This window comes from Lycorma delicatula, chromosome 1 (assembly GCF_047948215.1).
Source record: "Lycorma delicatula isolate Av1 chromosome 1, ASM4794821v1, whole genome shotgun sequence".
Classification (NCBI taxonomy): Eukaryota; Metazoa; Arthropoda; class Insecta; order Hemiptera; family Fulgoridae; genus Lycorma; species Lycorma delicatula.
In genome coordinates this window covers 31,936,078-31,962,145 of record NC_134455.1, presented here as the reverse complement: position 1 = coordinate 31,962,145, position 26,068 = coordinate 31,936,078, and the positions used below count along the sequence as shown (strand labels likewise).

Below are 26,068 nucleotides of genomic sequence, written 5' to 3'. Positions count from 1 at the left end.
GTCAAATTAAAAAAAAAAAATATTGCTTTTATTGATGGTACACATTTCACCCAATTTTAATTTTTATTGACTAAGTAAATTATGAGAAAAATTTCTAAAATTAAAATAAGATTGTACTTAAAATTTATGGGATTCACTTTTTTTACTCTATTCATTACAAAATAAAATGTAAAAAATATGAACACCCTCAATACATCCAGTATCATTATTGACTGCATCAATACTAATTCAGATACTGATGATTCCTATGCTTAAGTAATTAAAACTTTTCCAATACAATGCTACAAAAAACACTGGATAATAAATATTGGACAAGCTTTAGTTAGAAGCGAATATAAAAATATGAGAAAATTATAATTGATATTTTGGTTAGGAGGAAGTTCTGAATTTTAAAACAATTAGAATTACTTTTGATAAACTGTATTGTAATCTCAGCACCATAATCAGTCAATTACTTGTTAAAATAATCTTTAGTCAGAATCTATAAGTTAAACTTAGTCTTTGAAATGAATCCAATAGTTACTTCCATTAAAGAATATTTATAAAAGATTTCTACTGTTCATCAGATAATAAGATATAGTAAGATAGGGTTTGTGTAATGGAAGCTGCTAAGGGGTGTATGCTGCCTAATGAAATATTTTTTTTTTTTTTTGTTTAATGATACCATAATTAGATTAATGTTAAGCAGAAATTGCGGATTTTTGAATTTATGACAAATATCTGATTTTTTTTAAAAATTCTGAACTTCTGTCTTGGTAACAGATTTAGGGCTGGGTTAAACAAAAAAACTGAAAGTTCTCTTTCAGATGGATTATCTGAATTCTTCCTTGAACACAATACTAAAGAAAATAACTTTAAAAACCAGAAAAAATGTTTGAAGACAATGATGAGGTGAAACAAAATTACAGAGATAAATCACAGATGATACATTATAGACATTAATTAGTGACAAAAGAAAACAGAAAATGGTAATGTACCAAATGTGCTGTGACAGATGTATCAGTGACCCGTGTAAAAAAGGACACAATACAAAAAATTATGGTAGTGTTTAAAGATAACTGATATTCTTTGAAAACTAATATTTATTTCAAATTTTTGACTGGAATTAGTCATTTGAAAATATTTACTACAGTTAAGTAGATGAGGATTATAGTATAGTCTTTCCAGAAGAAAACTTTCAATCATAAAATAAAAACTAACTCTCAATGACTGTTGTCACTGAGAAAGCACTCTGAGAAAACGAAGAAAGTTTAATGTTAAATAAATATATTGAGATTATTTTATTTTTTGAATTTTACTGAAGTTATTTCCTTTTCAAATGAATTATTATTTTTTTAAATGTTATGGCACATATAGTTATAGCACATTTTCATGAAGAAGGTATTCATTAGTTTTATGAAATATTTCAGGAATAGTCTCAGTAGCATTTGGAAATAACAGTTATACAAGTATTAAAGCATGAAATTTAATTTTTTTTCAAAATATAAAATACAGAAACATAAAAACAGTGTAAAAGAAAGAAGAAGTAGTAATACAAAAATAAATTATGAATTTGTGCTACATGATAATTAACACAACAGTTTTTGCTATGTGATGACCACAGCTTTATGTACACATAGTCCATTAGGCCCTTCCAGAAGTGCAGGCCACAAATATGTTCGAATCTGGTCACTTTCACCATTTGAGGCATGAAATCGTACATGCAATTCTCTGCGAAACACACGTTGTTCATATTCAAGAACATAAGGAGGTGTCTGGAACATAAAAATATATGTTTTAACTATTTATGCTCTATGAGTTGTGTTAATGGTTCAATTTTATTTAAGATTTAAAGTAAAAAAAATGAGTTTGTCATTACTTTTGAACATGTTCATTGCTACTCTTAAAATAATTCTTAAATTACACATAAAAAAATATAAGAAAAATAATTCAATATTTACTCTTACTCTTCAATTTACTTTTTGAGTTAATTTTATTCAGAATATGGATCACTGATCTCCATCTTCTAAACTTCTGTATTTCCTTACAAATATCTTTTTCTAAGTCTACCAGTGTTTTTCCTCTTTTTATTAACATTTCTTTAGAAGTTAACAGTACATAATGATTAATAAACTTAAATATTCTGTTAAGCAATAGGATGTTTTAAAAAATGTTAATAGGATTAAGTATTAAAAGAATGAAATTATTTGTTCAAAATATTAAAAGAAAATTTACAGAGGGAAAACTGTTAAAAAAGAAAAAAATTGGTAGTTGGGATATATAAGTAAATTTATTTTATTGCATTTAAAGTATAATCATAGCTGTTAAATGAAATATATCTTAATCAGTGAATTGATTCTTGTCTTATTTTTAGAAGATTATATATTATGACCATAAGGATTATTCATATATTGCAGATAATATAAATTACTTATGTAGTATAATAACAACAAAAACTGCATTAATCCTTTAGTTCTTGCACTGTTATCTAGCATCATTAAATGTGGTGTTTGGGATCTTGCTAAGTAAACATCTGAACTTATTTATCATTTTTAATTGTTTGTATTTACACTGAAGAGAAAATGAATGTGCTTTAGTAATAACATTTATCTTGAATGGTTATCATAATCCATTGTAATACATACCTTAGTTTAAGTTTTAATATAGTACTAATGTTAAAATGTGCATCTTTTCAATATAAAAGAAAATGTAAACTGATTCAAAAGTGAATATTTTTGTGATTAATTTTTTATCATACATATTGATCCAGATTTTATAATACTATATTGCACTGCTGGATTGGTTTTATTTATCTTCTGTTCATAAAAATGAAAATATTATTAATACTTTAAATTGCATGTAAGAAATGCTTACATAAAACAGTTGCAAATCAACAAATAATTAAAATACATACATATTTTTAACACTAAAAAAATTCAAGTAAAAAAAGTACAACTAATAATTTTGTGGAACTTTAGCGAAAAAGTTAGGCAAATAAACCTTCAATGGTCAAAGAGAAACTTTTAATAATTTCAAAACTACTAAAAGTGGTTAAAATCATTGACCAGACATGTCACTAATGTTTTTATGAATGACCACCTACACCATAAACAGCTAACTAAATACCAATGCATTAAAAAATTTAAAGCAATATATAGAATAAATTGTCAAATAACTACACCATAATTCAAGTTATAGAAGGTGGAACGTACAAGTTTTATGCATTTACCCATGTGCTGAACCAGTATGTCCTCATTGCACAATATCACTTTCTTATCCTTTGGCATTTTGTGTGTTCACCTGGGGATTCACTGACTCCACTTTTCCTTCTTTGGTGATCCCTAGTAAAAGCTGAACTGGTAGGCTTCTTTCTGTTTTACTTTATTCTTAATTTTTGTCTGTTTCATTCCTTCCTGCTCTCATACTGTCTTAGTCACCTGGTATCCTAAAAAATATTTCTACACTATGCCTTTTCTTAAATCTTTTGTTTTCCCTTTACCTCATCCTTGTGGTGGAGAACAAGATTTGCAGTGGGAGTTCTGAGTTGCTTCTTGATTAGAAGATTGGCTGAGGATGAGGTTGCTGCAAATCTGCTTTGCTGAAGCCTTATTCTGTTTATTACCTAGCCATCCACTTTATGCCATGGTTTTTACAATGGTTATGATAAGTTTCTTGTGGGTAGATTTCCTGGCCAGAGTTAGATGTATGTCATTGTAGTTGGGCATGACCATACCTTATTACAGAAAGATAGATCATCTGCAAATAATGGTTAACCAGAACTCTCAATCTTTGTCTGAGGTCTATTTTGATTGGGAATCAGCTTGCACTGTAGAAAACTTAGTTTTCTTGTTCTTTGCTGACGACTATTGTACAGATGAACTTGCAGGTAAGGAGTTACTTTCCTTTGATCTGGAGGAATCTGTTCACTTTACGGTTTTTAATTTATGGAGAAAATTAGGAAAAAATTCGAGACTCAGGGGTTGGTAACTGCAGGATTGTATTAAGTCTCTAGCTATATGCTTCATGATTTGAAGATATCTGAGCCTGGGAAGGACTAGAATAATAGTTTTGGATCATGATGAAGAGGCTAAAAACCCTTAAAATGAATTTATCTCCCAGAAGGATGACTTCGATTGCTCTATCTTACTTTATTCAAGGTGGACATGAACTTGCTCTGTATTAGGAATCAAATGCTATTAACTTTGCTTATTAAATAAACAAATAAGCTACCACATTATTATCGGACTTGTATTTTAATTAAAATACGGTAAAATGTTTATTTTTGCAACAATTTTGCTTCACAGATACTAGCTCTATTATTATGACGTAGGCCCATCAAAAACTGTGGGGGGGTGTCAAGTGACATTAACTATAGAGGTGAATTGATTCTACTTCCTGGCCATTAATAACATTCACATACAAAATTTACTTTCCAACTTATGAGAAGAGGGTCATAACTAGACATCACTTTCTCCTCAATTCTGGTCAGTAGATATATTTCAGGATGGCAAGTCTTAAAAGAACAATCTGAATCTGACCATAAATACACACACTTATACAATGAAAAAGACCTAGGGAAACTTACATAATGGAATCCAAGGAAAACTGACAAAGTTCTGTGGTAATAGATCACCACAATGACGTATCATTGTGTTGGATTATGTAGATAGAGGAATTTGGCAACTTGCTGACACTGATGGTGCTTTAATTTCTTCACAGGAAACCATAATTGATGCTTACTATTCTGCCATCTACTGAGAATTAAAAACATTCTGCCTCCATATGATATAGTAGAGAACATAAGGATAGCAGCAAGTGTGAGAAAATTATTTAATAAAAATAATTAAGGTGACTGAGAGGTTAGCATCAAGTCTTTCAAATCACAACTGGAAGAAGATTGTTATATGTAACCTGACAGGTTGCACGAAAAAAACTTTCTACTGAGAAATAATCTGAAGGGTTTTCTGTAACTCACATGCCTGATTCAGTATTTCTTATTGATGGGGTTGGTGGTAGGTTCCTGGCCAAATGCTTCCTAGTGAGCTGCAAGTTGGTATGCAACCTGCATATTTCTACAGTTTAATGGAAGTTTGAAAAATCTGATCCATTTAAACTCCCTGATGATAACGGCACTTTATAACTTTATTGCTTATTGTAAACGTTTTTGCTTATTATTACTAAACAGAATAAAATTGGTTATTCAGACCATAAGGGTTTTTAGATCAATCAGCCTCTAATAGTTTATTATGGAATTACAATTAAAGAGACTGTAATTTATTAAAATAAGATTCACTCAGTTAATTCTTTGTAGTCTCTGATGGGCAAATCCTGTGATACAGTACTCTACTTGCATGACGAGATGATCGATGACTATCTGAATGATAAGGAATTGCACAATATAATTCTGGATATTGATGAACCTTTGATAACTTCTCTTATGCAACAATCACAGAAGGGATTCATTAAGAGGGTTGTAGAACTTACTTATGTCATTAGATCAAGTCCTTACTCTACAGCAGGAGGGTGAGAGCAGAACTGTTTGAAGAACTAGAGCAGATATCTGCAAACAAGGGAATTCTTCAGCAAAAAGGTATTCTTTCTCCTCTTTTGTGATTCTCTATGTACAGATTGCTAGATAATCTGAACAAAAGTGCTCAACACTCATAATTATGGAAACATCCTTGTTGTACTTTGGTAAAAATTTGTCTGTACTGTCTCAGAAATAAATATTTTTCTGTTAAGAAGCTAACAATTTCAGATTGGAGAAAACCTCCAGAGCATTTAATAGTTACATATCTTGGGATTAACTTGGATAGCAAATTCCCCTGTAACCCACCTGGATAAAATAATTCAAAAAGACCAGATATTCACTAATGATTGCTGATAATCAAGTATCATTTGGAATGCTCAAGCTCATATTAATTAATTCTTCACTGGCTTAATTGTAAGCCTCAAACTTATTTGCGGTATTAATTCAAATTCAACTACCAGACTCCTCAATTGAGCCTATAACGAGTGTATTAATAATTGATGTAAACAACTCAAAGAATTGGAATGAGCTAATGTGATGAGTGTAGTCTTGTACAGTCTCAGTTCGACCATTCATGAGACGTGTGGTTAATTGAAATTCAACCACCAAAGAACACTGGCATCCATGATCTAGTATTCAAATTCATATGAAAGTAACTGTCTTAACTAGTACTTGAACACTGGAACTCTCGACTTCCAAATCAGCTGATTTGGGAAGACGCATTCACCACTAGACCAATCTGGTGAGTATCATGTTTTGTACTACCCCAAATTTACCACACTGAAATATCTTGAATCAGCAAAAGTTTATTTTACATATACGTTTGAGTAATTTCTATTGATTCCATCTAGTAATAGATTAAACAAGAAAGTATACTTTTAAAAAAATGCAGTAAATAATTATTATTGCATGAATGGGATTTCAAATAAGTTTTAATGAAAATGTTATAAAAGCTTCATGTGCTTCTTATTGTACACAGAATTTTTCAATTCTTGTATTGTTCTGGGACTGTCCTACATAAATGTATTTGTTTAGTTAAATTTCTTTTACTGGTGTTTTCATTCTAAATAACTGAAAGTATTTGAAATTTGCTAAGGAAATTATTCTGAAAATTATTTAAATATGATTGGGAAAATTGCAGAAATATTTCAAAAGAGTTGGCTCAGTATCTAAGTATTATGAATTTTGATTTGCTGTTGGAGCAAAGATTAGTGCTATATAGTTTAGCTTGTTGAAGACAAATCAGTAATATATTCAAGGTTATACACGCAAAATTGTAAATCGTAAATTGTGGCTATGTCAAAATTCCATTTAAAATGCTTATACAAGGATCTACATTACACGTAAAATTGTTAGAGGATTCTCTTAAATTTAATTTTAAGTTCTATATTTTGTATAGCAGATAAAATTGTGAGATATGTTTTTATTCTACAAAGTGAATCACAAAGTTCTCCTGAGATTTTCATAAACTATTCTATTTGTGAAAATAATGGAAAAATTTCATATAAACATATGTCTTAAAAAGCTTCGTTTGCAAGTTACGGCTAATGAAAAATTTCGCTCAGATTTCAGCTGCCCTGATGAAATGAGGTCATGCTGAAAATCTTAGTACATTAATTACGGGACAGAATTGGCGATTTATTTTTTTTTACTCGAAGAACCGAATAAAATAGGTCCCAGAATATAACTGCAGTAATTTTTGAGAAATTTAGAGTGAAACCGATAAATTGTAAAAATCCCTGTTTTTTATGTTTGACGTACAATAACTTTGTTAAATGGGTAATAAACATAAAAATTTTAAAAAACTTGTTGAGAATTTGATTCTGAATAAACTAATGTATAAATTGAATAAAACAAGGAAAAATAAGAAAAATTCAAATTTTATTTAGAAAGAGCACATTACAACATTTATCAGAAAAGTATTTATATAACGTAAACAAAAACAAAGTTCTTTTTTGGTGATATGAAAAAAATTGTAAAAACAAAATTTATTGTTAAAAAATAGAAATAAAAACTGGAAATTACACCATTATAAAATTAAAATAAATTATTTAGGTTATCATTTTTTTTATTAATGACAAAATACAATAAATTATCTGAGAAATTATTATTTCAAAGTTTGTAATAAAATAACAACAGCTGATGTAACACTGTATGTATTAGTGTTTAAATCATTAAATATATCGTGTATAACTGTGCTGTTATTTGCGAAATTTATCAGTGAATTTTAGTTAGAACGTGATCGGTTTGCTATTGAAGTTATGCCCCGTACTTATTTACAACAAAGGTAAATAAGTACGCTGATATGGTATTCATTTCGGATGTGGGCAATGGTTTTGCTACAGCTACTGCAGTAGAATATGAAGTACATTTTCCGATTCGCAGGATTCCAGATCCCAAAACAATTAGTGTGACTTTTCAAAATCTTCGGGAATCAGGTTCACACCTAGTATTCGTACCAGCTTTGAAAGATGTAATCAACACGATACTGTTAATGATGAAATTATTATTGATGCTATTCAGTGCAGTACCCGTTTTTCTAAGCGGATCAGAGTTTTACATTTGATGGTTTGAAGGATACTTAAACAAAACAAGTTTTATCCTTACCGTAAACAACCAGTTCCAACATCTATACCCCGAAGACGGTCCACTTCGATTGGAGAAATACAATCGACAACTCTACAAATATGTTTTGTTTAAAACAAGGCAAATTTCACTCGAGATGGCTCAACAACTTAACGCAATGAGCATACGTGGGCAGAAGTAAATCTTCATGAAACAGTGGACGTCAGTTTTCAACACTGATTTTGCGTCAATATGTTGCGACTTTATTCACAATAAGCTGTTTGGGCCGTTCATAATATCTCTCTCTTTTTTCTGTTTAGCATACGGAACCAACGTAAGGTATTACTTCAGAGGATGATATGTATGAATGTAAATGAAGTGTAGTCTAGTACAGTCCCAGGTCGACCATTCCTGAGATGAGATGTGTGGTTAATTGAAACCCAACCACCAAAGAACACCGGTATTCACTATCTAGTATTCAAATCCATATAAAAGTTTTTACTAAGCTTTACTAAAGCCTAGTAAAAGTCTTAAAAGGCTTTAGTAAGATTTTAACTTTAGAACTGTCGACTTCAAAATTAGCTGACAATTAGTAACGAAATCAGTTCATATTATCTGGCCGCTTAAATGCTGAGGTCTATTTGTACTTTCTTCAAGAAGAATTGCTACAGGTGCTTGAAGATATAACTCTAGCACTGAAACATAAAGTATACTTCTAGCATGATGGTGCGCCTCCCCACTTCTCTTGTGCCGTTTACACTCACTTAAATCATCATTTCCCTGAGAAATGGATTGGTCGTGGAAACCACATTCCTGTCCACCAAGATCGCCTGATCTAACACCTTTAGGTTTGTAAGTCTGAAGATGGATGATAAATATTGTATATAAAACAAAAATACATTCTTGTTCGCATTATGAATGTGGCTGAGCAACTGAAGTATAGTCCTGAAGAAAAAAAAAAGCAGTACAGAAGCGTGCCAAGAAATATGTTGAAAATGGCGGGCTCACTTTTGAACATTTATTATAAAGTCTGGTACATATATTGCACTTTGGTCTAATATACAGTTTCTAAATAAAATTCAAATTTTTCTTACTTTTCTTTGTTTTGTTCAACTTATCTTAAACCCTTTTGTTGAGAATTAAATTCTCAATAAGGTTTTTTAAAAAGTTTTATGTGTTTATTACCAATTTAACAAGTTATTGTATGTCAAACATAAAAAACAGGGTTTTTTTACACCAGTTTATTAGTTTGACCCCAGATTTCTCAAAAACTACTACAGATACGGTTCTGGAATTTATTTTATTCGGTTCGTAAAGTCAAAAAAAAAAGAAATCATTAATCCTGCCTCTTAATTAATGTCCTAAAAATTTCAGCATGACCTCATTTCATTAGGGCAAGTGAAATTTTTCATTAGCTGTAACTTGTAAACAAAGCATTTTAGGACATATGTTTGTACAAACTTTTTCCATTATTTTCATGAATAGAATAGGTTATGAAAGTCCTGGGGAAACTTCATGGTACATTCTGGCTACATGAAATAAAAAGAGCAAGAGAAAGTTTTTAAGAATTGTATCGCTAAAATCAAAGACTCTGTTTTTTTTATTTAATCCACACTTATGGAAAACAACTAAATATTATGTGAACTATACATTATCCACAAATTATAAAATTTAATTGTTAGTTAACAAGCCAGCATTCATCATCTCAAATTTTCAGTGTAGTAGCAACACATTTCAAAAGTCTAGATTTACCTTTTTTACATTTTAGTTGATCAACTGCTATGACCATTAGCCTTTATTATCTGCTAATAGTACATAGGAAATATTTACTCAATGTTGTTTAACATTAGAGATTATAGAAAATAGTTTATAATATTTATATTTGAATATTTCTCTGACCACTGCTTAGTATATATGGGTTGGATGCACACATTGAGCTGGATTATAAAAGTTCATATGTAGAGCTAGCTAAATTAAAATGTTTTGCAGAATGCCTCTGTTCACAGCAATTAATATTAGCAGTATAGATTATTAATTATTAGTTACAGTGTTGTTTTACATCATTATTTTGCTACAGACAGTAAAGTGAACATGGCCATTAAAAAGAAAGTAATCTAAACAATTAAGAGGCCAGTGACCAAGTAATAGAAAGTTAAGTTATGAAGAGGTAAATAAAATATTACCTTTGTTTTCAACAAATGTTAAGTGAATTATTTTACAACCATCATCTCTTATTAATAAATATTTAACCATATATAATGTCGCTTTGGTAATTCATATTTTATCCTTAATTCTCATTCTTCAACTTACAGGATATTATTCTCAGAAATGTTCCAGATGTTGTCAAACCATCAGGATAAAGAGAACAAAGTTCAATCATACTTTTGACTTATAAGTTTGAAAACTAGGTGGAATACGAAAAGTATGTAAATAATTCATTAAATTACAACTGCATGGAAAGTTTGGTGGATATTTTACCTGTTCAGTAAAGTTAAATGGCATATTTTTCTGGAGAACGGGAATCACTACCCACAATTAATTTAGCACGCCTGCCATAAGGTGCTTGTTGTTTTTGAATATGGCTGTACTCTTTTTCAGGAATGACTTGTGACTCATGATAAATGTTTTTAACAACCATTGCAGCTATAAAAATAGTTGTGCTGTATCACATATTGATCTATTTGTTCAGTGACTGAAAATTATATCCTACAATTTTCAATTAAGGGAAATCAAATCAGGCTGATGATTTTTATGATAATAGAGCTATGTTAGTAATTATCTAATGAGTAAGCAACTCGCAAGGTTTTTTTTATTGCAGGAATATAATATTTTTATTTACTTTTCTTGAGCAACATGGCCATTTATTTTTAAAATTTTAAGATAGTAGGAAAAACGTAAAGTGCTATTATTTATGGATTAATCATTTATTTGATTAATGTTATATACTATCAAAATTCAAAATGAAGTTAAATCTACATATCAAATTAATCATCTAGGAAATCAAAATTATTTCAAGTTCTAACTTAGTTTATCTCTGAAACAATTTTTCTTATCACGTTACTGCAGGTATCAACATTTTACACGAATATCTTAGTTCCATCATTGATTCACGTTTTAAGATGCCTAAGAAAGTATTTTATGAATGATTTTCTTCATTGCTTTGTCAATGCTATACTTTAGATAATCAGTAATACAAGAATTGCTTTTAAGAGTCTTTCTTTCAGGAAATTCGATAAATAAAAATTAGTGGAAGCCATATCAGAAAGTGAGAAGTGAGGAAAAATTCTTTGAGGTGTTGCGAGATCAAAAAATTCTCAATATGTCATTGTTTCATGAGAGGTAGTACACCCTCATTTTTTTAATTCATTCAAAAGTGAACAAGTGTTGTAATGTATTATGACAACTATTATGATAACTAGCAGAAGTTACAGTAATGCCAAAGAAAAGAGGGCTGATGTTTTTGATAATAAAATCAAACACTACATTTCTATTTTTCCCTTAAGTTGGGGCAGCTCAGCTGGGTTTTCTTGAGACCATGGTGCATTTATTAAGAGATTATGTGGAAGGAAATTATGAATTTTAATAAAAGACAGATCATGAAAGTGGAAACATTCAGAATAAATCATATAAACCAATTGCAATAGCATATTTATTTTTTGCAGTTTGTAATGAATTTAACTCTTGTTTTGTAAATTAAAAATGCAAAATTTTGGTCATTCCTTAAAAATATATTATACACAATGATTTATTAAATCACTTTAATAAATCATTAAAGTGATTTCATTTTAATGCTATATTTTGCAGTAATCTTAGTAGATGTTCAGTAATATCTTTCAGAAATACTGGTTACACTGATTTGGTCATTGATTTATTTTCCTATTGAAAACTTTTCCAGTTCAGCTTTATGAAACTATTTGATGATGTCATGCACAAGGTGCATGACAAAATTTCTTGAAAGATTTATTACACTCTTGAAAAAAATCTGTGTGTATAATACACCTCCACAAAAAAGCTTTATGTATTCATGAAATAATGGCAGATCAGCCTGTAATGGTTCCCCATCCCCTCAAAATATTCTTTGTAGTACGACCAACATATTCACAAAAATATCATCATAAGCCAGTTTACTAAAGATCATCATCTGTTTTGTGCTTCTCAAGGCCAGGCGATCAGATATTCTTAAGTCACAAGTGTGACACTGTTTTCAAGTATCATTCTTTTGTTTTTACTATTTAATAATTTAAACTAAATAAGGGTTACTAACATTCATCATCATTATTCAAAACATCAAGTATTATTTGCTTAATGAAGTTATATATATTTTTACTTATTTTTTCAGCAAATTAATAAAAATGCATTTACATTAACGGTACTAGTGCATCTACTGTACTGCTACCATGTCATAATTATTTTGATTGCAACATGGTCTACCTCACTTGAATTGCATACACTGTTTTCTGTTTAATCTGTAGTGCTTTGAATATGCAGACTGCCATCTTTGTCTACCCCTTTAATATTTGTTGACATAATGAATGGTACACACATAGTAGTGGTGTAATCTAACTGCTACAGACCGCTGTAGCTTAAAACTAATCTAGACCATTTGTTAGTCTTATGATTAGCTCAGATTCTGGTGGTTCAGAATGAAAGTTAACTGCTGATGGCAATTAGTTTCCAGATTCACTCTTTACTCAAGAATACCAATAAATATCTCTATTACTCAGTTTTCCTTCTTTACTATTTAAGTTTGCTAAAGTATGATGGAAAATCATTAAATTTATTAAAAATAGTTCAAAATCCTCCTTCTTCTTTATTAGCCTTTCTTTCTTTTTCTATTTAGCCTGCAGAACCACTGTAAGGTATTACTTCAGAGGATGAGTGAGATGATATGTATATGAATGTAAATGAAGTGTAGTCTTGTATCGTATCAGGTCGACTATTCCTGAGCTGTATGGTTACTTGAAACCCAACTATCAAATAATATTAGATCATGGGATATCCATGATCTAGTATTCAAATCCACATAAAAGTAACTGCCTTTACTAGGATTTGAACCTTAGAACTCTCGACTTCAAAATCAGCTGATTTACGATGAGTTTACCACTAGACCAGCCCATTGGGCTTTCTTTATTAGCTCGGCATAAGTTAAGGATCCAACAAATTTCTTTTTCTTTTGTAAGTATACATAAGCTGCAAGTAATGATTAGGTCTTCCTCTGCTTGATCCATAATTGCAAATGAAAGCTATTTGATCCTAGTGCCCTATTAGAAAATCAAATCTGTCTATAACAGTGATTATAACAGTGATTAGTGATTATATTGATATTTAAATTGAAATTATCATAGGGACTTTAGCTACAATAGCAGTACAGTAAGCACACAGTACTGTATGTTTAAATCTACCTTAATAGAAATATTTTTAGTACTGCACTCTAACATCTTGTTTTCATCTCATTTTGTAAATATTTGTCACTAACATCTAATTTAAGTGATGAACAGTGATCACTGCATAAATTGTCTTGAAAGAAATTACTATTATTTTTATCTAGAACTATGAATTAACTTGGTGTTACAAATTGACAATCACCTGTCATGAGATGGGACAATCATCTACAGAGATGGGACTTAAGACTGACTTAATCATTATATATTAAATGTCATTATAAAGATTGGTGAAATGCTCTTTGTGGAGTTTTAATTAAATGAATGAATAAGCATGACAGTAATATTAATCTGCAGACATGAATAATAGGTTCTTATTACAATTCAGTGTTACAACACTCTGCTCACTTACCATTGACTCTATTAAACATAATTCCCTTTTTACTGTTAAAAAAAAAGCATTAATACTTTACCTGGTTAACAAGTGCCCAAGCTAATCGCACTGAGTCTCTGATGTATTGCATCAAACCATTGCATGTTTTTAAACAAGGGTAATCATATAATGTTGCTTATATGATGAGATGTTACTTCCTGTAACATTTTATCCACAATTAATAATATGCTAGTTTTATGGAGTTGTAAAATTTCTGCTACAAATAAATTAAAATCTTAACTACAAATTAAATTGTATTTTTGTTGTCAAATGTATATACCAATCTTTTGTTGGATGTAATAATAATAAATTTTATTTTAGATACAATTTGCAAAACATTAAAAATACGTACATAAATGCTATCCATTTCAGAAATGGGTAATAAATCTGAATAACAAAGGAAGGAACCGTAGTATAGTTTTGAAAAGATCTTTATCTTTTACAATGAAGATAAAAAGAAATGTTACATTCATAATAACTATCCATTATTTTAATGTATATTTTATCATTAATAGCAAAGAGAATAAAAAATATTTCATTGTTTCTTTATAAAACATTTATTTATAATTGTATATGCATTTATCAATTGTGTAGTTTCAAGTTGTTTGATGGGAATAGAGCACTTTTGTTTCTTCATAAGAAAAGATCTATCCTAAAAATTGTTACAGGCCTGTAAGTAAAATTATCCATTACCAAGATATTTATCCACATAATTAACCAAGCATAATGATTAAACAAAATTATGGTGGTAAGCGATCGATAAGCCTAAAGATTAAACAAAAAAATACAGTATGTAAAATAAGTAACTAAAACAAACATGGATTAATAATAATTAGTAAAAGATAATACACAATAAAATTATGGAGAATATTTCAGTAATAAAATAACTGAAGCTACCATTTTTGTACTCTTTGTCTGGATCAAGATATAATCATGTTAGATTGAAAGACTGAGTTCTAGCCAATGGAAGAAAATCAGTAGTTTATTCTTATTTCATAGTAACATATCTCTTACTATAAATAGAGCAATATTCTTTCCAGAAAGGTAGAGTTATGAAATGTTTAATTTATTATATAATACTGAATAGGAGCTTCTTAGTTTGCATATTTAGTATTTTATTATTTAAATAATTGGCTTTATACTTTATCGTGTTTTTAACAAATGTTTTCAAGTACTGTTGACTTTTCTTCTTTAAGTTATTTAATATAATATGCAACACCTACACCCTTTTCTCTTTGGACTGTTGTTTAATAAGATAACCATTTTGGAATTGAGTAGATGCTATTTTTCTTATAGAAGTTAAAAATAACTTGTTCCTGTTATTTTAATTTTTGTACCTAGTCACTTCCTCTTTGTTTAATTTTCAAGTTATTTTTATGAATTAAGTTTTCACACAATGTAAGTTACAAAATAAATTGTTACCAGAGGAGTGTTAATTCTTCTTTACATGGTAACTTGTCACTTTTCTTCTAATTATTGACTAATTATTATATTCAGTTTAATGCTAATTAAATGTCAAGAATCATACATACAAATATGTATATGTTACCTCAATGCTATGACTAAGATCAAATGTATCAACGGTCCTGTGTAAAAATGTTGCAATTGCTGACTCTAACTCAGCATGCGCTAGACCAGGAGGTGTAGCTGACAGCAGTAAACGACATACCTGCTCTCTTTTATTATTTAATAAAGCCTGTGCTGATCGGAAAGCCAGCTAAATCAAAATAAATATGTTAAGTAACTTTTCATTGATGTGCAGAAAAAATAAAACTCTACATTATGATGTAATTTAAAACTATTGGCAAAAATAAAAATTAATTGACGTTTGTAAAATTTAGTGAATAAAATACACTAAATATGATTTATTTGTTTAGTAAAGCCTCATATCTAGACCAATTTCTTTTAGCATGGCGATACAATATTATTCTTATTTTAGCTTCAAAATTAATCTATCACTGGTTTATGGAAGATCTAACAGGGGCATCTTTTTATCCCCTGAGAATTAGAATCTTTTTGCAGAGGATCAGAACATTTTCACCTTAAACTTTAATTCTAGTTATTGGTTATGGTAATGTATGCTTATCCTTGCTCTAGTTGTTAAGTAAAGATAACATATCTTCCGTAGAAAAGTATATTGTTACATTCATCTAGTACATGTACATAATGTATAGATAAATATGTAAGAAAGTTCTGTATATTTAAAAAATGAGGAATAGTCTGGTTTGTATTAATACTATCACACTTCTTTTTATAAGTTATCTGAATATATATTACTTGTACAGAAAAAATTCTGCTTCCATGTTGTCTAATAAAATTTGAGAGCAAACTTATTCTTAAAAATTAAAAATTTATCAAAAAATCAATTAAAAAAATTGATGCTATCCTATTTAACCATCAATACTGCAAAAACATCAATAAAAAGGAGAGTAAAATTTCATAATTACAATCCTAATTTTCCATAACGTAAATATTTGATCTTTCATATAACCTTGATTATTGTTATGAAAATATTTGTTTTAATATTAGCTAACCTGTGTGGTGGAGTGGTATCTTTTTTTTTATTTTGATAGATTTTTTAATGATCTGCTAATTAGTCGTGGAATTTTTCAAATGCAAAAAATTTGTTTTTCATTAGATGTAATTGGGATGTGAGCTTGTTTTCTTTTAAATGAATAAATACTCATGTCAATAAAAAGATTAGAATTCAAATACATTTTTGGTTATATTTTTTAGAATACATTGTGTGAACTGTGCAGATTGACTTCCAAATTTTTAGTAATCAGTAAAGATGTCCAACAATGCTTTTTTTATGAGAGAAGTGCATTTAAAGATACATTTAAGAAAAAAGTATGTTTATTTGTGATAATGTAACCTCATTTTGCTCATCTCTGTCAGGTTCTTTCTCTTCTTAAATTAATGTATGAACTGAATAAAAATTATCAATTATTCTTAAAAAGAAATTTGTAATTATTGCTTGTTATTTGGTATGATCTTCTGTTTTGAATCAGCGCTTGCTGCATTTGACTTTTAAAGTTACAAAAATTTCAAAAAAGAGTTCAATCTCACTGTAAAAGTTCAGAGATTTGTTTATACAAGTATTACATATTAAACCCAACTGATTCAGCAATTAATTTATCTTAAAATAATAAATAGATTATTTTGGAAATACAATTTAATATTAGAACTGATAGTTTATGAAATAAAAAGTATACTGACAACAACCACTGAAAAAAGTATCTTAGATTTTAGTTCTACAGCATCGTGAAGTTGAGGCAATGTATCCAGAGAATCTAATGCATCAACTCGTGCTTGTGAATACAGAGTTCCATAGCAACGTACCAGTCGTGGGCCACTCAGTTCTCTAAAAAACATGTAGAATATTATTATATTAAATTAATATGTTTATTTTTGTTTTTTTTAAAATAAAGCGTATTCTCAAAAGGAAAGCAAAAACATGTTCTGTGCTTATTATATCAAAAACGGTAATGCTCCAAAGATTTGATAAAAGTGAGTCTGTTTAAAAATTATCTTCAGAATTAGGAGTAGGTTTTACGACAATTAAAGACTGGAGCAGAAATAGGAAGAATATTAATTGTAGTACAATGACAGTGGAAGGGGAAAGGTTTTAAAAGACCGAAAAATGCTATTAAAACCAAAATCCGAACTGTTAAGACAGTGCTCTGTGGGTATAGGTCTGTTTACTAAGGCAAAAAATGACTCCTTTATCTGGCCCAATAGTTAAAGAAAAAGCAATTGTTATGTTTAAAAAACTAGTAGAGGAAGCTGATGAACAGTTTCGTATGAAATTTGAGAACTTGTTAAAGGAACATAAATTGACACCAGATGAATTCTATAACATTGATGAGACTGGTTTAAATTTCAAAATGCTTCTGCAAAAGACTCTAGTTTTCAAGACTGCTAATGTACCCAGAGAAAAGTTGACGAAAGACAAGATGAACCTTGTAGTTATGTAAATGGAACCCGTAAATTAACACTATTTGTAATTGGCAAATATAAGAAGCCAAGAGCATTAAAAAATTTAAACATTTTATTACCTGTTATTTACTTGTTTATTACCATAAACAGAAGTTTGCATAGATGGAAAGTATCTTTTTAGACATAGTTTCATGACTGCTTCGTCCCTGCAGTTGAAAAACTTTAAAATCAGAAAATCTTCCTATACATCTCGTCTTGTGAAAATACAATCATGTATCCATCCAGGAGAAAAGGAACTGAAAAAAGGAAAATTAAAGCAGTGTTTTTGCCTCCTCATATAACATCACTCATACAACCTATGGATCAAGGTGTCATTGAGTGATTAAGGAAAATAATATAAGAGGTAAATATGTTGGAGCAATTTTAGAAAAACAGAAAAAAGTTGCAATAATTTCCAGGCTATGAAAACTTTTGAGTATTAAAGATACAATTTATACAATTCCTTAAGTATGGAAAGTAACGAAAGGAGAAACTCTTGAAAAATCATGGAAAAGAGTTTGGCCAAGCATGAAGACTGAAAATACAAATGAAGACAACAATTCATTGTCTGAATCTATCGAAAACCCATCTGACAATAATAATGACTTGGCTACAATCTTAGACAATCCAAACAAACTGGAATATGATACAGAGATCAAAGATGTAGAAGAAAAGCTGGCTGGAGGTGACTATGATCCAGAATCAATTAATACTTTAATGACAATCAAATTATCGCATCTGTAATGGAGCAGAATGAACGTGAATGAGCACCAATGAATGTTTTGTAGACAGAAAAATGGAGACATAGTGGCCAAAGCACATCAAAATGGAAACAAAGAAATATCACAGATGTTTTTATAATTCAATTGACAAGTGTTGTTCTGTATTTCTTTTTAATTCTTATCTATTTGCACAAAAAGTTTTTTACTTTTCTTAAAAACGTTTTTGTATGTAATACATTTTTTCAAAGTTTATATTAGTTATTGTGACTTAGCTCCTTCTGATTATCATCTGTTTGGGAGATTGAAAAAATATTTGAGCAGTAAGCAATTCGCGGGTGACGAACTTAAAATGCTGTTAATCAGTAGCGAAATGGACTGGCGGCAGAAGAGTACGACGAGGGTGTATTGAAGTTGTATCGGTACGATAAATGTCTTAACTGATGCAGTGCTTATATAGAGAAGTAGTAAGTATAAGGTATGCAGTTTAAGAGAAATAAAAAATATTTATAAAGTTTTCAGAATAAATATTTTTACAATGAAATGGTCTTTACTTTAGAGATAACCTCTTATAATATTTGGTTAGCTGGCATCTCTCCCGCCACCACCCCATTCGGTCGCCCTAGAGCATAGACCAAATGTTCCGTGCCAAAAAACGGCTACTGTGCCTCAAAACAGATTTGCGACCTCGTTATTCCTAATGCTCCTAGTGAGCTCCTATCTTGCGTGAGCGGTTAAGCTGGATGCCGTATAGCACCCGCTTACGTGTCCCTACCGCTCACTTGTCAAATTAAAACTAGATCGGGGAGGCGCACCCCTTGTTACAAATTAAAACTAAAAATGTTACAAGTTAAAAAGACGGCAATTTAAGCCGCCACGCCTCGGTCGCTGTCAGCCAGCTAGTGCCTGTCCACCATTTAAAGCTCTTGGAGCTTTTACTGGCTGGTGGCCAGCCATTATTTCGGATAAGGACTTCTCACAGCTCCGCTAAAGGAATCGATAAATCCCATTTAAATTTAAAAACTAACGATGACGGTTGAACATCGCAACCTCATCGAGGAACCCCCACACGGTCCGACAATGCGGCTCTCGCCACATCGACTCGCCGTTTATGAGCGGCCAGTTTCCCCCCTGACCTCTAAGTTCCAGGGTGGCCCGGTCTCTGGCCCCCCGCCAGAGCAGGGCAGTCGAACATAAGATGCTCGTTCAAACAGATATTGCATCAAATTCGCATGGTTGGTGAGCACTTGGGCACCCGACGCCCTTAAAAATGAATTCGAGGCATACCTGCCCCCCAGATCCTGTATAAATCTATACAGGGATCTTCCTTTATTCGTGGTGTGCCATTCATGCTGCCATGCATCCATCGCGAGGCTCCATAGCCTCTTCCGCAGGCGGGAAATGGGCAACTGAACGAAATTTGGACCCGGTGTATTGTGATAGTCGTTCCGCTCCGGTTCTAGCCCGGCTCGAAACCGCATCCCAAATACCTCGGTTTCCCGACCTCTTCTCAACTTCCACATGGCTGCTCGAACTTTCACCACTAAATCGATTGGGAGAGCCTTTCCCAATACGGTGGTAGCCTCGTAGGAGGTTGTTTTAAAAACACCAGTGCATACTATTAAGGCTCTGCGCTGGGCACTCCTTAAATTTTGAAGCAGTGTTCTATTTCTATCCAACTTATGCGCCCAGACTGGCGCCGCGTATGCGATCATACTCTCCAAGACACCTCGGTACACCAAGTACATTTGGCGACCCGACAGCCCGTAGTCTTTCCGAGCAATCCTTCTAAGTTTGTGCATCACAGAGACAGCGTCCGCCGCAACTTGCTTAATGTGGTTGCTAAAAAGCAACTTATCATCAAACAAAACACCTAGGTACTTATGAACCCTTACTCGGCTGATTACACAGCCTTTATATTTAATGTGGGGGTTTCGACTGGTTGATAATTGGTCTGCACCTTTCAGAAGCATAAACTTCGTCTTGGCCACAGAAATCTTTAAATTTTGCATGTCCATCCAGCCCTCGGCGGTTGACAAAGCCGCCTGCGCTCTACTTTCTAGCTGCGGTCGTGAATTACCACGAACTAAAAGGAGACAGTCATCGGCGAAAGCCTGGGCCGTGCCCCTTCTGGGAATGTCAACCCCAGTAATCCATCAAACACCAGGTTCCACAGCAGGGGACCGAGAACGGAACCCTGCGGGCTTCCCCTGGTGACGGATTTTTCCACAACTAGGTGCGCATCTTTAAACAGTGCCGTACGGTTAGACAAATAGTCTCTTACCACGGCCTGCAGGGCTCTGGGAACATTGCGGCGTTCCAAAGCATAGAGGACAGAACTCCAACACAAGGAAGGAAATGCTGCCTCTATATCAATAAAAATAGCCAAAACATATTTGCAGTCGGCGCTTTCCACCTCGGTAAGAGCATTTAAGATGCAATCCTCGGTGCCAACCCCTTTCATGAAGCCATATTGGCCTCGATTTAGAATACAGCTCATATCAATGCTTTCCTCGAGCCGTTCCACAACCAGCCTTTCAAGCAACTTGCCGAGAACCGGCAAGAGGCTGATGGGTCGATAACTGCCGACCTCACCAGGATCCTTTCCAGGTTTCAGGAGTACCCTTACCAAGGCCACCTTCCAGCAAGCCGGAAAGCAGCCCCAGCTTAGGCATCCCGTGAACAGTCTGCCAAGCAGACTGTTAAAAAATATCCGGGTCAAGTTGGTCAATCCCCGGTGCCTTCTTCAGTGCCATTCGAGAAACCACTCGGTCTATATCATCGGGTTCCACGGTCCGAACGCCAGGGAATGGTGTTTCACCCGCCCTAACGCCGATTTCCGCTTCACCCTCCGGAAATCTGTTCCGGATACTCTGTTTCCATCTGGAAACAGAGTATCCAGGAACGCCCGGTAAGTCGCCACAGATGTTAAAGTGTGGTCACGACCACCTAACCCGCACCGGACGCTGGACAACACGTGCAATGGCCTTGGCTTGTAACAAGTCTTTGCGAGCTGCCAGGGATCGCGTTGCAACTCGCGCATGTAGTCTTTCCAAAACTTGAGTTTGGCTTCCTTGATGGCGTGAACATATGTATTACGGGTACGCCGGTAGATCCGAAGACGCTCAGCGCGCACGTGGTTAACGATATTCCCCGTTAGGGGAAAGCGCTGGTACCTTATCCGCGCGGACCTCACTCTTGCGCGCAGCACGCTAAGGTCAGAGGACCACCATTTCTTGCCGGGCCTCCTTCTGCCTTCCACAGACGACCCCCCGTAAAATGGGGTCATCATGACGGCTCCAGGCACGCTCAGATCGGCTGCTTATGACGGGTCCGTCCATTGGCCTAGGCCGCCGTAGGACCTCGTCACAGCCAGTCTTGATGGCCCGGCCGATTAGCTCCGCCATCAATTCCACCTCCTCCCTACACTCCATGCGCCACTGCAATCTGTCCAGGGCAGCATCGCACACACGCCTCAGCCTGCGGTGATCCAGGCCCCTTAGGTTGTAGCGACCTGGATTTGGTGTTCTAGGACCGCCTCCGTAAGGAATATCATAGGTTATAAGCCTATGATCGCTCACACTGGGCTCGGGCCAGACAGTCCATCTACCTGTATCCCGAAGCAAGTCACCCGTCACCAAAGTGACGTCTATATAACTCTCTCCCAGTTCGCTGAAGAAAGTTGGCGGTTGCTCCGCATCATTAATAAGGTAGAGGATCCTGGCTTCTGCGAACTGTTCGAGACCAGCGCCTCTGGGGTTTGTGAGTGGTGAACCCCAGGCGGTAGACTTGGCGTTTGCGTCCAGCGCAACCAACACTCTGGTGCCCGGGAGACCGTCCAGAATCCTCCCCAACTTCGCCAGCAAGTCATCGATACTCCATCCAAGCTGGAAGTATCCCGACACAAGTACGACATCGAGCGTACCCCTCGTGATCCGCATGACGGTGAGTTGCTCATCAGACCACTGAGGCATCCAGAAGACACCTAAAGAGTCAGAGCTCACCACGACCGCAGAGAGCGGCCGTCCCCCACGAGTATTAATAACTTTCACACCGTGAAAGCTGACCACCCTATCCGCGACCGCGTACGGCTCCTGGACCAAGAGGACCTCGAGGTTGTACTCCTCAAGGAGCCTCATGGCCTCACTCGTGGCCCGGGAATGGTGCAGATTAATCTGCCCCAGGCGCAGGCGTTCGAACTGGTGAAAGATGTCCCCAACGGCTTCTGACCGTTCAGGCGTCGCCATAAGCTGTGTTGTTAACAGCTCTCGCTCGGGCTATATCGTACGCCTTACATTGCCTACCCCCTACCCTGTGTCCAGTATTGCTACCTTTCACCTGGCAGCAGGCGGCACACTTTGGTGGCGACGACTTGGCAGGGCAGTTGGTTGCCCTGTGCCCCGGAGCGGCACAGTGGCCACACATCTCCTTCTGCGCTCTGCATCGGAGAGCGGTGTGCCCAAAGCCCTGACATTTAAAGCACCGGGCTACCTGAATATGGTCGACAACCGTACAGGCCGCCCACCCAAAAAACAATCTTCCCCCGGCCACTAAGACCTGCCGGATCTTTGGCGAGGTCTCGAGAACCTAGTGACTCTTTAGGGATTCCTTCCTCCCCAACTATCGAATCACCTTAGTTTCCCTAAGGAAGTCCTCGACGGCCATATCCAACACAGGATTTTGGCCGTGGATCGCTTTGAGTATTTCGGGCTCCTCTACCCACGTTGCCCTCGGCATATCATAAACCAATATCTGAAGCTTACGCTCGGCTAGCAGCTGAGCCTTCAGCCCGTTCTTGGCCAGAACATCGGCCTCCAGCAGTCGTCTTGCCTGCTGCTCGTTAACGACCTCCAGAACAATGCCATGATCCCTGGTTTTAGTGACCCGGGAAACTTGGAACCTTTCTTTCCGCGGGTCCAGGATCTTCTTTAGGGTTAGCTCCGTCATAGCAGACGAAGCCCCCTGACCAGGCTTAACAGGGACCACTTTTACAGTGGCCCGCTTACTTTTGGCCGGCGCCTGCGCTGGCGGCGGCGGACCTACCCGCTTAGGTGCAGGCGCGGCAGTTATAGAGGCAAAGGAGACAGGTTTCTTAACCTTCTCCTCCACTCTCTTAATTGATTTGTGGAGCTCGCCCAAAGCTTCACCCGTTACGGGTTTGAAGCCCCGAACTCCCTCCACTACATGGTCTACCTTGCCTGATAGTCGAGTTACGACCGAGTCAAGCGCAAGGTTTGCACCCTGGAGGCCTTCACATTTTATTTTAAAGCCAGCCCGGAAACCATCAAACTACATTGGCTCAAATATGAGTCCACCAATTGGTGCAACTCTAGAGCCACTCTAGATTCCTTCTTTGAGGAAATTTTGGCCCATTCGGCCCTCATCTCCTCAATCCGCCCCAAGCTATCCGCTCCGGAGGTCACCTTCTTTGACGCAGGTTTCCCCCCAGAAACATCCCGCTCAGGGACAGAATCGGCTTTGCTGCTTTCAGTCCTTCCCGACTTCGCAGCGAGGCGTCCTTCGGACTTGGCGCCCCCTCCTATGCCGTGTCCTCGCTGTACGGATCCAGCTTTCGCCTTTTCCGCACCGCTCGAGACAGAGGTGTCCCGCAGGATTTGTGTGCAAGCCGCAACACTCGGGCGCTCCACTACCCGAGGGGCTTCCGTGTCTTCCTTATCGGAAGACCGGGGCCGCGGCGGCGACCTACCGATTGACCTCCTCGGCATGAAGGGGTCACCGGAAACCAGGTCCTTGGCCAAACCGACCAAGTCCTCCAAACAACCTCCCCCCGGTTGCTCCATCGCTGAACAATTTAGCAATACACCAGCTGTGTTGCCAGGCACTACAATTCACAGCTTGAACGAATCTAACACCTACCACAATACCAGGTGAGCGTCTAACCTGTCACACCCCGAACGGACCGTCTGTTCCGCAGTCCACCCGAGGAGTCAAAAAGCTAAAAGCTCCTTCCACCGGCTAGGTCGGAGCGGAAACCGCTTCTCGAACCTGCCAGAGGATCTAAATATATTTAGGCCTCACCAACTACGTATGGGGACACGATGTTACAAAGGAAACGTCCTTATTTGGCCGACAGCAGCACTACTGCAACACACTACGTCGCCGCTTTGTCAAAACTCCACAGCAACGCAGGTTGACTGACCGCTGCTGATCGTTGTCAACCCCGACGACGAGAACGTAGAACGCTGTACTAGCAGAATCAAATTATGCACCGGTTGCAAAAAACACAAGTTTTACAGCACGGGGCCAGAGGCCGAGAAGAGAAGTAACCTCTTATAATATAATGTACATTGCTGGAAAATAGGAAGGGCAATTGCAAAAAAAATCTGAGGCTGATAGGAGAATTCTGACTTTATATTCAGAATTAGCACCCAAAAATAAATAAGCTTCAGCAAATTGACAGTGTAACAAAATCATTGTCGACCAATGATATTAGTGAAAGAATAATTTTGAACATTTTGATATGGGGTATGGGTGCCAACACTGCTCAGTAGGAGGGGGTAGGTTTGCCCACAGGTGGGAGAGGGAAGCTTATTTGTCCTTGAAACACCCTTAAAAGATTACCACAGTATTTTTGTTTAGTAGAGAGTGAGTGCAGACATGTTTCGATTTTTGGTGATTTATTGATTTTGCAAAATGGATAAAAAATGGAACGACTTTGTGTCAAATTTTATTTGAAAACTGGAAAATCAGCTTCTGATACTTATGAACTTTTAAAAACAGCTTAAAAGATGGCCACAAATCGGTCGAAGATGATACTGGTCCAACTGTCCTTCCACTTCAAAAAACAATGAAAACATTGTAAAAGTTCACAATTTAGCACGTCTGACCACAGACTTTCAATTAGGGAGATAGCTGATGAACTGAATTTAAGTTTCTATGTGGTTCAGTGAATTTTAAATTAAGATTTGAATATGTGTCAAGTGTTCACAAAATTCATTCCAAAATTGTAGTCAGACCAGCGGAAACAACATTGAAGTGTCCCAAGAAATAGTTAATTGAGCCAAAACTGACCACACACACACACATACACAGTGTTTAATTTTCATTGCCCCAGGTGATTTTCTCATAAAATACACACAATACAAAAAATGGCTTCATCAAAAGTTCCTCAGATTGAAGGGGGACATCTCATGGTGACCTTGACTATTATTTCAAAGTTAACATGATTTTTTCAAATAGAATGACATATTTTTGACTCCAGAAATGAAAAGAGTAGAAAATTTTATATTGAAATATCTGGTCACAAGGTACAAGGTCATACCTTGTACCTTTTTTCAGGGTGTTTCATCTTAATTACCCCAGTAAATTTTCTCGTAAACTACACACAATACAAAAAAATTACCTAAATAAAAGTTACTCTGATTGGAGGGGCGACATCTCATGGTGACCTTGACTTTATTTCAAGGAAAGCACAATTTTTTCAAATGGAATTACCTATTTTTGAACCCATCACTGAAAAGAG

The 26,068-nt window shown here is 35.0% G+C and overlaps 1 protein-coding gene across 4 annotated transcripts in view; it reads right to left on the bottom strand.

The window, feature by feature from the left end:
- Positions 1-1,449: 1,449 nt before the first annotated feature.
- Positions 1,450-26,068, bottom strand: part of LOC142334491 (centrosomal protein of 290 kDa-like) — a 58,005-nt gene continuing 33,386 nt past the window's right edge. For 3 of the 4 annotated variants that reach the window (XM_075353634.1, XM_075353650.1, XM_075353659.1), the window contains one exon: positions 1,450-1,754. Coding sequence is in view for 1 of the 4 variants with exons in the window: in XM_075382567.1 (XP_075238682.1) it covers positions 14,011-14,046; positions 15,438-15,605; positions 17,108-17,252 (349 nt within the window). In the remaining 3 variants the exon portion in view is untranslated. Of the gene's footprint in view, positions 1,755-13,928; positions 14,047-15,437; positions 15,606-17,107; positions 17,253-26,068 lie in introns of all 4 variants that reach the window. The other variant, XM_075382567.1, reaches the window with a different exon arrangement.